Genomic DNA, 13,119 nt, shown 5'->3' with positions numbered 1-13,119 from the left:
TTTGTGCAGCCGGGGGCAAGGAGTGCAGCCGCAGCCTGCCGAGAGGAGCCACTTTGACGGCGGGGCGTCTATGGAAATAAGCAATGATGTTGACGCCGTCGCAGAAAGGTGACTACAGTGGTTCGAAAGCGGAGAATTGCGCAATACGAATGAAGATAAATCAGAGTATTGTTTACTGTTAAGTAAAATCTTAAAGAAAAGCTGCTTAATAGTTTTTGACTAAATAAATAATAATATTAGACTTAATTTCAAAAATCTTAATTTATATTTTTTATACCCTGAACCCATTAAAAATGGGTATAAGGGTATATTGTATTTGTGCAAAATCCAAATGTATGTAACAGGCAGAAGGAAGCTTCTCTGACCCCATAAAGTATATATATTCTTGATCAGCATCAATAGCCGAGTCGATCTAGCCATGTCCGTCTGTCTGTCCGTCCGTCCGTCCGTATGTATGAACGCAAGGATCTCAGAACCTATAAGAGCTAGAGACTTTTAGATGAAGATGCTCCTAGCTCCCGCGCAGATCGAATTTGTTTCCGATAATCGATAACTTACTCCGTTTCCAAGCAATCGATAAAAATCGATATCGATATCCTGTTTTTTGGGCAATTTTGGTAAATAATAAGAGCTAGACTCACCAAACTAGACATATAGCTTCTAAAATAGAATATATATATGCATTTGATGTTGGAAGAAGAGGGTTCAGGGTATCCCCTAGTCGGGAGCTCTCGACTTGAGCCTCTTACTTGTTTATATTTAAATATTTATAATATATATTGCTTGCATTAAATTCAAATTATTCATTTGGCATATAGATTAGAGAGATACGAGTCTTCGGCTAAGCAATTACACTATATATGTGCATATACCCCAGCTTAAGGTTCAAGCCTTGTTTCTTAATGTTCAGTTCAGCCCCATCTTTCAATTCTCATCGACCTCAGGTACATATATTTGTATTACAATTAATATAGGATACTTTGATAATAACTACCTATCAATCGAACCTTTTAATATTACTGTCTTTTTGCTAGAACAGACTAATATATTTATACATTTATATATTTCGTTATTATTATTATTTTTTTTAATACATACAATTTTCTTTAAATAAGATCTTCAATTTTCAAATATCTAACACAGAAGTTTCCCACTCAAGCCTCCTTTTAAACATTCAGCATTTTTTATGGAGTCATGCAACCACTGTGCCCAAGCTGCTGACTGCCCACTTTCCAACGCCGCCCCGGCGCAGCAGCACAGTTCGCTCAGCTAGCAGCCAGTTGGGCACTAAAACCACAAACACTTTAATGATGCTGTTTTGTTTAGCGCAAATTGTTTGTTTCGCTGTCATAAACTGGTGCGAAAAATGGCCAAACGCTGCCCCGCGGAGAGAGCCGCGCCAAGAGCGCAAGCGAGAGCGAGAGAGCGCCAAATGTGGACCAGACTGACGAGTGGTCACAACACAGTCACACACACACACGCACACGTATGCACACACAGCTGTGGAGCAGGTTTATCTGCGCTGCTTTGGCGCATGCGCCACGCGCACTGGGGCCAAGCGAGACAACAACAGGCCACAGCAAATCGGCAGCACCGTTGGAATGCCAGCACGGTAAAAAAATGAAGCGACAGCCAGTTTGCTTTTGTGATTTTAAGGGCAGACATTCGCGCGCGCATTTAGCGGCAAACGCGACGCGACATAACGCAACGTAACGCGAATTTCACGAGACGCAAATTCGCCGACGCCCCCAGCAGAGCCTGCCGCCCACCCCCTGCTGCAGCCAGGCAGAGCCAGAGAGCGGTTAGCTCGCTCTGCCGGCAATTAGACGCCTTTAGCCGCTCTCGCATAATGCTAATGGCGTTGACAGTGCTCATCAATGCGACGACCGCAATCGACGGACGTTGTCAACGCCGCTGCCACGCTGCCTCAGCAGCTGCCTGTGCCTCTGCCTCTGCCGCTGCCGCTGCCGTTATCAACGCCAACGCCAATTGTCCAGTGAAGTGCGACGGCCACGCTTCAGTAGCAACAACAGCGACAGCGCGCTCCAGTTTATCAATGTCGGCGACGGATGCCAATCGCTGATGCATTAAACCCAACTCTAGATCAATTCATGTGTTCACGTGTGTGAGTGTGTGCGTGTGTGCGTGATACTCAAACGTCGCTGACCCATCGATTGTTGTGTGTGACCCTTGTGCGGTGTTTTTCAATTATCCGATTATCGAATCTCTGTGGCTATTGTCGCGCCAAATGGTCACGTGCGGCCGTCAAACGTTCAACATGCTGCCGATGGCGCCGACGAATCCTTTTGTGGTCTCTATCAGCCCCACAACAGCGTCCGCCCCAGTATCGTCCGCAGCTCCAGCTGTCAACTGCTCCTCCAGCAGCAGCAGCAGCAGCAGCAAGCCAAAGCTGGCCTTCAGCATTGACTCCATAGTCGGTCCGGAGTCGTCCACGCCAACAAAGCCGTCTAATACGCAGCGTGCGAGCGTAATTGCCTCACCACGCGGCGATAGCCCAGTCGGGGCGCCCACTTCACCCATTATCGAGAGGCGCACACCGCGCGGCTTCATATATTGCCGGCGACGCGCCTCCTTGGATGATCGTTCACGTAGTCCGCCTCCGCCGGGCAGCCGCTCTCCATCCCCAGCGGGCGCGGCGTGTGCTGCGCCCATAGCTCCCATTGTGCTGCCCGGGCTTATACGCCCGCTTCCGTTGCCGGCACCGACAAATCTAGCTTTACTGGGCGCTCCGCGCTCTACGGACAGCGCCTCGCCCACGGGCACGGGGCCGGGCAATCCGTCGCCAGTTCGACCCACAGCAGCTGCACCGCCACCGTTTCTCGCCGCCCAGTTCCAAATGGCCGCCGCCTTGGCGCACCATCATCATCAACAACAACAGCAGCAGCAGCAGCAACAACATCCGCAGCATCCGCCCGTGCCAACGGGGCCGCATCATGGCCCACCGCCGCCGCATTTGCCGCCTGGCCATCCGCTGGGCATCTTTCCAGGTGGCCCACATCCGGGTCATCCGCCGCCCCATGGCCATCATCCATTCGTGACTGCACCGCATCTGATACGCGACAGCTATCCGCTGTATCCATGGCTACTCAGTCGACACGGACGCATATTTCCACGTTTTCCAGGCAGTAAGTATTAACCCAGACACCTCAGTCAAAACGAACTGACAGCTAAATGAACTAGTTCGCAAGGGAACTCAATATTTGTTCATTCTAGAATAGCCTAATTCCACTATGCTCAAAAAATGTTACATTTTGCGGTTCCATCGGCAAGTGTCCGTTGCGAATGTGAAAAATGTGTTTTCTTATGCGAAAACGTACAGGTCACATTTTACACATTAGAAACAAATTTTCGCAAAAATATATAAGAAATGTTGTCAGTGGAATTAGGCTATAAGATTAATCATATATGTGTTTCGATTTGGTCTAAAACATTCTAGGGTCTTTTGATGACTTTGGCTTAGAGACTTGAAAGTTTTTATCCAGTCAAATATTGTTTATATATTATTATAAATTATTTGATTTGATAAATGACTTCTGCTTTATTTTTAAGTACACTTCGAATAAGAGACATGCTCATGCATTAATTCTTCATTAGGTGGCATTAAATATGAGAAAATAACCAAATGATGTGCTGTACCGGGAGCAAAAGCTCGAAAGAATTAAATCTCTCAAAGTTCTATGACACCGACGGATATGTTGGGAGATTTGCAAGATAATAGTCCCAAAAAACTTTAAAGATTTCTGAGTCCCACTCATATATTTCAATTTCTACATACAAGAAAAGTAATAAAAATAAATATAGACTAAAAGTAAATGTTCAGAGCAACCGATTTGATTTATGCTCATAAAAAAGTTCCCTTGAAATTCGATTCGAGCATATGCCATTGCTAAGTACTTTGTATTTATGCTTATAAAAAAGTGCTCTTCATTTAATTTAATTTCTCGTTTACTGCACAACAAATGTTCTGCTATTTTGTGGTACAGTGTAATTGCAAGGCAAGCTTCTCTTGACTGACAAAGTTTATATTGTTTTCTTTTAGAACCTGGACCCTTTAAATAATATTATTTCGTTAACTCTTTTATCCAATCGAATCAACAAAATGTTTGTAAACAAAATAGTGCAAGTGTTAGTGTTGATTTCAAGTTAGGCTCAATCTGGCTCAAAGTACACTATTCACGTGTGCCAAGCTCTTAAGCATGTTGGGAGATACAAGAAAAATGCTGCAGTCGAGTGTAGCCGACTGCGTAATACTCTTTCAGAGTGATCTTAAAACAGGCTAGCCGCCGATCTTTCCGATTTTTGAGTCACGAGAGATCTTGAAGAAGCTCTTCAGAAGTATTTATTACGAATTTGATTGCTCTAACTTTATAGCCATGAAAGAGTGTATGTAGTCACATTGTTTTACGATTGACATCCAGAGAAGCTCATTCAAATTCGGGCACTTTAGCTCAAAAATTGTGGATAATATGATTACCTCGAATTGTTTGATGTAATCATAACACCATTTCATGCACAACCTCAGGCATTGCACAAAGCCAATATACCCCTTTTCACTTTGCGTGCGAGTATAAAATGTTGCTGCTCCGATCTATCAAAGAACCACTAAATGGTTCTCCAGTCCGAACCACGCAATAACTCACTTATAAACCACAAATGTTGTTGTTGTTGTTGTTATCGTTCTTGTTGCTGCTGCACCTTATAATTAAAGTTAAATAAGCAAATTGCAAACATTTATTACAAGTTAATTAGACGTCTATCAGCCTCATCATCATCAACAGCAGCGACTGCGGCAGCGGCAGCAGAAGGCAATGACCATTTTGAGTCGCCAGAGGGCGCTCGTGTTGGCTAGAAGGGTGGGGAGGGGCGTGGAGCTGGGCACTGACCAAACCATTCCGAACCGAACCGAACCGAACCCATTTTCATAAGTATTTTCAAACAAATTACATTTTAATTAAATTGTTTAAACAACATTACACACATCGTTAGGTCAAGCAGCGTACCTAAATGCCCAGCCAGCTGTGTGTGCGTGTGTGTGTGTGTTGCTTGTGTGTGTGTGTGTGTGTGTGTGAGTAGACTCGAAATTACCAATTAATGGCGCTAGCAAGCGACGGCGCCACTCGCTGAGCAGAGCCCCTACGGTGTATGTATAACACACACACACTCACACACACACACACACACACACACACACACACTCACACACACACATACACACACGCTGACACATACACACACACGGAGCTGGGCAAAAAGTGCAACGAGTGAAATGTTAATGCGTTTTTAATTGAGGTTTTGGGGCATCCAAGCAAACGAACCCATCCGCAAGACCATTTCCAATGCCCAGTTCCCGTTCTGGACATTGTCGTGTTCCACTCCTCATCCAAATGCAGACGGATCCCAACCGCACAACATTGTCATTTATTATTATTTAACCTTTTTATGCTGCATATTTTTTTTTTTTTCTGCTCTCATAATTACAATTTGAATTTTCATGCTGCGCCATTTCTCACATGTTAAGTACATGAGGTTAAGAACTGTTTCTGTTGTTTTTTTTTTCTTACTCCGTGTATATTTGGGGTATATTATTATTTTTATTTCGGCACACTCGCACGCCTTTCACCTGCTTTCAACGGACCGCGTTACGCCTTAATTATGTTGTATGATGTTCCATTAAAAGGCAGGCGGAGTATTTTTCTGTTGTTCTTGTTGTTGTTGTTTTCTGTATTGTTAGTTAAGTGCTGTAATTTTCGCTTGATTTATGAACGTGAAAATGGAAATGTCAATGTTTCGCATAACGATTTCATTAATTGTAAGTGCTTCGTTCATTCTAACTAACTCGTGCGCGTCGCTCTCCGTGTGGAAGGGCGGCAGGGTGTAAGGTGTGGAATGCCACAGATCGTGGTTGATAATGATGATGACAGCTTAATTATAGATATTCCAACAGGTCTCAGCCACACAAGCAAGCCCTGTTGCCTAATAAATACACCATTTTTTATTGTGATCAAAGTCATACAAAAATTAAGAAAAAAAAAGTGCATATTTATTTCACTTGTAAAAAAAAGTGCACTCAAATTATTTTAAATTGCGGCAAGCGATTCAATGAAAATTGACAGCATTCGAAATGTCAACAACCAAAAAGATTATAGTGCAAATATAAAATGTGGCTTAAAATCAGCTCTATATATAAAAATCAAAGCAAAAATGACAGCCTTTGCTGAGATTCACTTATCATCTAGTTTCAACTATTTGATTAGATTAGAAATAAAGTACAAAAATATTTTTATACCCTGAACCTATTGAAAATGGGTATAAGGGTATATTGTATTTGTGCGAAAGCCAAATGTATGTAACAGGCAGAAGGAAGCATCCACGACCCCATAAAGTATATATATTCTTGATCAGCATCAATAGCCGAGTCGATCTAGCCATATCCGTCTGTCTGTCTGTCTGTCCGTCCGTCCGTATGTATGAACGCAAGGATCTCAGAACCTATAAGAGCTAGATAAATTTTAGATGTAGGTGCTCCTAGTTCCCGCGCAGATCGAGTTTGTTTCCGATAATCGATAACTTACTCCGTTTCCAAGCAATCGATAAAAATCGATATCGATATCCTGTTTTTCGAGCAATTTTGGTAAATAACAAGAGCTAGAGTCACCAAACTTGACATATAGCTTCTAAAATAGAATATATATATGCATTTGATGTTGGAAGAAGAGGGTTCAGGGTATTCCCTAGTGGGGAGCTCCCGACGAGAACCTCTTACTTGTTTCTTTTTAATAACGTCAATAAATCGAAGAACAGCTAAATGAATTCTCGAGATATGATTATAATTGCAAAAGCCTTTAATAGATTATTCATTTTTGTAAGAACTAAAATTCTGAAAAAAGACGCTCAACTTGAATATGACATATTTCGAGAATGAGTTTATAGTATGTGTCCTTTTCCATTTGAAATCGCAAATAGATAAATCAAATTTTAGAAATCGACACCCCCCAATAAAACCTCAACTTTGTTCAGGTATAAAATCAATCGTCCATTGATAGAGAAGAAGGATCCCTTATCCCTAGCTGAGAGCATATTTGATTTCGATTTCAATGCTGATATCATCTTCAATGTCAACGTACTGCGGGATAATTGCAATTCCTGCAGCGAATGCCAATAAATTAATGGAAAAAATCATAAGAGCATAAAACTTAAGCCGAAACACATAAAAAATCAAAACAACAAACACATAAAAAAAAAAACACTGCAATTGTACATATGTGATAAATAATAAGGTGGACAAAAAAAAAACACACACAAGATCAGAGTGCGAAGGGAGCGCAAAATGTTCAGGCAGCACCTCAATCATACAGAAAAATAAGAAGTATATAGTGTATATATATATGTATGTGAATGACAGCTGACAAGGGTGTGAGCAGCAGCAACAACAACAACAACAACAACAACAACAACAGTAAAAAAAAAAGCAACAGCAAAGCGGACACATCAATTAATTGTCAATTGCGCGTATTTTCGCACGGCGGTTTCTTTGTGGCCCTTTAACAAGCGGCAGGCCGAAGATTGAATACCCTTGCAGACATGTATGAAGTGTACAACAAGCTTATTTGCAACTGATTTCTTTTGGAAAGCTATATTATAGCTATATTATATACTATATTTCTCTGTAACCCTTCAACAAGCGGCAGGCCGAAGATTGAATACCCTTTAAGTGTACAAAAACCTTATTTGTGACTGATTTCTTTTATAGAGCAATATTATATAGTAGTTCGATGTTATTGAGATAGTGAAGAGCTCTAGTTTCGATTCGTTCATATATACATTTTTTTTTTCACTTTTAACGAGCATGTGTTGATTCCCAAGTTTGATTTAAATAAAAGTCATCTTTTAAACTTGTTTTCATTATCGTATAGTAGTCTTTAGCTAAAAAGATTTTTATAAGGAGCAACGTAAAGCTTGATTTAAATATCTTAAACATACAAAAGAAGTAAGCTTTAGACATAATATTCATTATTAGCTATATGATATAGTAGTCCGTTTGTTGCAAAAGAATATTTCAGTAAAGAACAAGGTCAACCTTGATTTAAAAATCATTTTTTTCTCTTTTACTTGCAAATGTTATTTAATCGGCTGCGTAAATCTTTTCTAAATATCTTGAAAAATCAAAAGTGTTTCATATAACCAACCGAGTCCGCTTCGCCCTATTCCCCATATATGTGAAAGCCTAGAAACTAAGAGAGAAATTGACAGATGAATGTGTCTATGTCGACTCAGCTGTTGATACTGATCAAGAATATATAACATATATAAATATAAATATACTTTACTGTGTCACACTTGTCTTCTTCTATGCGTTACACGTTGCTTAACAAAATTGAAGTACCCTCTGTCAGGGTATCAAAACGAAATAAAACAAAACGAGCGCGCGCAGTTCATTGAGAGAAGCATCGCGTCCCGATCGATGACTGGGAACAGTCTATGAAAAAATAATTAAGTAGCCATTGTGCGGCGCGCTCTATCAATTATAAGTCGCAACCGAAGTCGTTGCAGTTGCAGTTGCAGTGGCATCTTGTAGCCGGCGTTGTTAGCTGTCAAATGTAACAAATGTCAGGCAATCGGCAGCATAAAAAACTGTATCATGGCTGGCTGTGGCAATTGTTTGTCAAGTTCGGGGCACACGCATCTGTCAGATACAAGATACAGCACAGGCACTGCGCGCTTGCATTTATGAAGTGTCAAATTGACAAGTTCGCTTTGTTTTGCTAGGCGTTCAACACTAACAAGCTAGAGAGCACAGGTCTACACAATTCAGTAGCTGCCAGAGTCTAAAGCCAGTTGCCAGTCTTTGTGCCATTTGTTATTTGTTTTTGTTTGGGTTTAGCTGTTGGGCATTTATGCCTTGAGCTGAATATACTTTTGGGCTGTCGTCAGTTCAATTTGCAGTGTAAATATTGATTTTGTAAAAGAGTTTCCTGCTGTTGATCTTAAGCCCGTCTTACTTAATCATTATAATTATGGCATAGATTTGCCTGCTGCACATTTTCGTGGCAAATCTCAGCTGCCGCATCTCGCACAGTAGCTCGCGCTTCGGCACATGCATATCCATAACCATATCCATATTCAAATTGTGGCTCAATTGAAAATTTGCTAGCTTCACGCAGAGTCCAAGCGTAGCCGTTCCTGAAATCGTGATAAACGTCAAAATATCACGTTGTGCCGGGGCCCGGAGCTTGAACAATGGACCACAGCAGCAGCAAAAGGAGGCGTCGTTGGCGGCTTTTGTCGACATTTAGGCGCGCTAAAGTGTTCAACTTGGCGTTCAGCTGAGGACAGAACCAGGCCCAGACCCAGGCCCAGACGCAGAATCAGGCCCAGATCCAGGCACAGGCCCTGGCCCTGGCTGTGGCGGCTTCTGCGCAATTGTTTCGCTTATCAGCGATGCGAAGACATGGCAGACACAGCGCCGACGACGACGACGACGACGACGACGACGCCGACGCCGATGCCGACAGCAGGGCTGCGGCACGATCCATTGGCCTTTGTCTTGTTGGATGTGTGCTTAGTATAGCCCCATGTCTGGAAATTTGTTTATTGTTTTGTAATGAGTCTGGCGGGCCTGAATTTACGGCATCTTTCAGCGGCGGCATTCGCGGAAATCATAAGCAGCAAATTGAGGGCCATGTCGCCTAATTGGCAGACAGACCCGCCAAGGGGCCAAGGCTGGCGGCTTCGGCTCGCACGTAATTATCAAATTATAGCGCCAAAATATGTGCCAGCCATTTCCAACTGGCGGCCATATTTGAATACTTTGCAACACTTGATGACAACACTAAAAACCGAGCAGCCACTCGCCGCGTCATGCTTGGAAAATTTATCATCGGCGGCTGACTTTGCCCCAACTCAGTGTGAAAGCCACTTAAAACACAACATGAAACTGAATTGGAAATGGCAACTGAATTGGTAATGGCGGCCGAAATTGAGCCGCTTTTTAGTTAGTGTCATTAACTAGTGTAATTGACAGTACATTTTACGCTCTGTTAGAAAAAGTAGTTCCCATTAAAGGGTTTCTACCTTTTTAATACCTGTAGCCCATTAAAATGTTCATATGCATGTAAATATAACAGACAGAAGGCAACATTTCCCATATAGTATATATATTCTTGATCAGAGTGACGAGCTGAGTTGATGAGGTCATGACCTCTGCGAACACATTGAGCTCAGGAACTACAAAAGCTAAAGACTTAAAATTGCGCCAGTTAAATTGTATATTTTTGAAATTTAATCTATTGGTATATTCTTTTACTCCGATTGTTTGAAAATTATAAGAGCTTAAGGCAACAAATTGGTATGTTGGTTCTGGTATAGTATAGACAGATGAGGTATATTCCACCTTGAAGGATACCTCACTCCATTCCCCAAACAATTTAAATAATTTTTAAAGCTTAAGCCTTCTCTTAGGTATTTATATTTGGTTGGCATATTTATGATCGGACTATAAGCACCGAAGGAGCAAAGTTTTCTTTACTCTTGGGTTGGCTCAAATAAAGATACCTCGCATATATTGAGCCTATTCAAATAGGGCTTACTTTATAGATATATAACTCTAGATTGTTATCGATATATATATGAGACCTATTAATTTTATTCTATTCCAGCTTCTTATAAGCAAATATTATTTTTAATAAATTGTATAATATTTACCATATATTTACTGATCCTTAGCTTCTATATTAACTGTAAAAAACCCAAAAAGAATATACTAATATATTCTTACTTAGAAATAAACACCATACTATTGTCCAACGTCTTAAATACTCTTAAGTGCCATATCTGATCTATTTGGTAACTGTTCTCAACAACCCTTGCAGACTTCCTTCTGCAGCCATTTCGCAAGCCAAAGCGGGTGCGAACCGCCTTCTCGCCGACGCAATTGCTTAAGCTGGAGCACGCCTTTGAGGGCAATCATTATGTGGTGGGCGCCGAGCGCAAGCAGCTGGCCCAGGGACTTAGCCTCACGGAGACGCAGGTAAGCAGCACCAGCACCCAGCCCCCACTCTTGGCCCATTGCCGAAGAGGGCGGGCAACCCTTTCGATGGCCGTGCTTAATGCGCATCAAATTCAATAAATGCCTTGCCCAATTGGACAGACCCAACCCCTCTCCGGCAGAAGCAACCCCCGGGGGCGAGCGTTAAGTGATTGCATGTCAGCTGGTCGTTAGCCCGCCAAAAGTGCCGGGAGTTACCGAGTTATTAGCGCTAAGAGGGGGCAACAGAGGGTGGGCCCTTTGGGCATAGCTGGGCATAGCTGGGCGGCAGGCGCAGGCGAGCAGGCAAATAGAATTAAAAGACTCGTTAAATTTATTTATGAGCTCCAGCAAAGGGTTAAGCGCCCCAATCATTGCACCGTGTACTGAAGTTTATGTGTTTCTCGCCCGGCCAGGTCAAAGTCTGGTTCCAGAACCGGCGCACCAAGCACAAGCGCATGCAACAAGAGGGCGGCGACAGTAGCGATGCGAAGAGCAACAAGGGCAGCTCCTCAGGCGGCGGCGGTGGCGGCGGCGGTGGCAGCGGTGATGGTGACGAGGATGCCAAACACGATGGCTCCCAGCACAGCTCCACCGATGTGGAGGACGACGAGGACATCGAAGAGGACGACGAGGATGAAGTGATCGACATGGACGACTACGGCAGCGATCTCGATGCCGAGGAGCATCAGCGCCTGCGCGAACAGTTCCAGCAGCAGCTGGCCCAGCACCAGCAACAGTTGCTGCAGCACCAGAGCGAGGCGGGCGCCTTGACGCCACACCAGCAGCAACAATTGCTGCAACACCATCAGCAACATCTGCAACAGCAGCAGCAGCAGCAACAACAGCAACAGCAACAACACTTCATGCAACAGCAACAAATGTATTTGCTTGAAAAGGAGCGAGAGCGGCAGAGAGATCGCGAGCGGGAACGGGAACGGGAACGGGAACGGGAGCGTGAAAAGCAGTAAGGCCCGTCGAAACAGGACTGGAAACTGTTTAGTCTAAATGTCCAGCTACTTTGTGTTCCTTTCATTTGTAAATTACTTAATTTAAAGTGTATAAATTAATTTAATACATACATTAATTATCTAATATGATACTTAAGATCGCGTGCTTATCAATGCGAAGCATCCGACCGTAAAATTATACCCGTATATAGAAAACTGTTTGTGCTGACTGCCAAAAGCTAAATATTTCACAGTAGGTAACATTTATCACGTAAGTATACAATACGGCGGTAAACTGCTTATTTTACTTTTAAATATCTATGTTAACTAACATTCATTGTGGGCGTATTTCATTCGTTTCGGTTTATCCACCGCCATATGTGAAAATCTAGCGAAATAACCACATAGAACTGCCTTTACAGTTCTAGCTTTTTTCTATGCAAGCCTTCTCAACATCAAGAGCAAAATCTTTAAGGTCTGGCTACAGTAAACACAACGGATAATAAATTAGAAAAAGGAAATTTCCGTTGTTCCTGTTCTTAAATTGTGGAAACAAACAACTAATTTTTTCGAACCCATCTCTAGACTCTACTTCTTCACTTAGACCTTGCTAATAGAAAGGCTATGGAAAATGTGATAACTTCGGTGTTTTGTAGTCTCTTTTCCATAGATATGGCATTGAAAACTGAGTAAATAGCAAAGTTAGAAATATATTTATAAAACTTTATTTTGTATAATTTTGGAGTAAGGAGATATTTAAAAAGTTATATATGCTGGATATGTGAGTAGCTTGCGAGAGTCTACATATGATGTCTGATGTCTCTAGCTCTTGTAAGCTTCGGGATATGCCTAAAAAACCGTAAATGGATATCGATTCCTATCGATTTCATGATAAGCGGGCAAGTTATCGATGATTGAAAAAGAGAAGTGCTATGATCTCTGAAATCGACGACATGAATACGGATTGATCGACTCGGCAATGCTAAGTCGAAGGTAAATCCTACTGCCTGTTACATACATTTGCACAAAAATAACTACATAAAAATTTGTATAAATTCCTATTTTCAATAAAAAACATAACTCAAAACGTGTTTCGCTGATATTCGAATATCGCAAAAACGAGTG

General features: G+C 42.2%; 1 protein-coding gene across 1 annotated transcript; it reads left to right on the top strand.

Annotated features, from left to right (window-relative positions):
* The first annotated feature begins 1,964 nt into the window (after positions 1-1,964).
* Positions 1,965-12,036, top strand: LOC115764706 (homeotic protein empty spiracles). The gene is made up of 3 exons (XM_030707905.1): positions 1,965-3,146; positions 10,890-11,047; positions 11,461-12,036. Exons 1-3 carry the CDS (start codon positions 2,249-2,251, stop codon positions 12,013-12,015), a joined length of 1,611 nt encoding a protein of 536 aa, XP_030563765.1. The 5' UTR covers positions 1,965-2,248; the 3' UTR covers positions 12,016-12,036.
* The last annotated feature ends 1,083 nt before the right edge of the window (positions 12,037-13,119 follow it).

Source organism: Drosophila novamexicana, unplaced genomic scaffold (assembly GCF_003285875.2).
Source record: "Drosophila novamexicana strain 15010-1031.04,08,12 unplaced genomic scaffold, DnovRS2.1 tig00000870-arrow-arrow-pilon, whole genome shotgun sequence".
NCBI classification, from domain to species: Eukaryota; Metazoa; Arthropoda; class Insecta; order Diptera; family Drosophilidae; genus Drosophila; species Drosophila novamexicana.
The sequence above is the reverse complement of the archived record's forward strand: the minus strand, read 5'-3'. Positions and strand labels throughout refer to the sequence as shown.

Bases quoted from the DNA above. Each gene is read 5' to 3' on its own strand.
- LOC115764706 (XM_030707905.1), top strand. From the start codon at position 2,249: ATGGTCACGTGCGGCCGTCAAACGTTCAACATGCTGCCGATGGCGCCG. The intron at 3,147-10,889 runs GTAAGTATTAAC...CAACCCTTGCAG, and splicing joins ATTTCCACGTTTTCCAGGCA to ACTTCCTTCTGCAGCCATTT. The intron at 11,048-11,460 runs GTAAGCAGCACC...TCGCCCGGCCAG, and splicing joins TTAGCCTCACGGAGACGCAG to GTCAAAGTCTGGTTCCAGAA.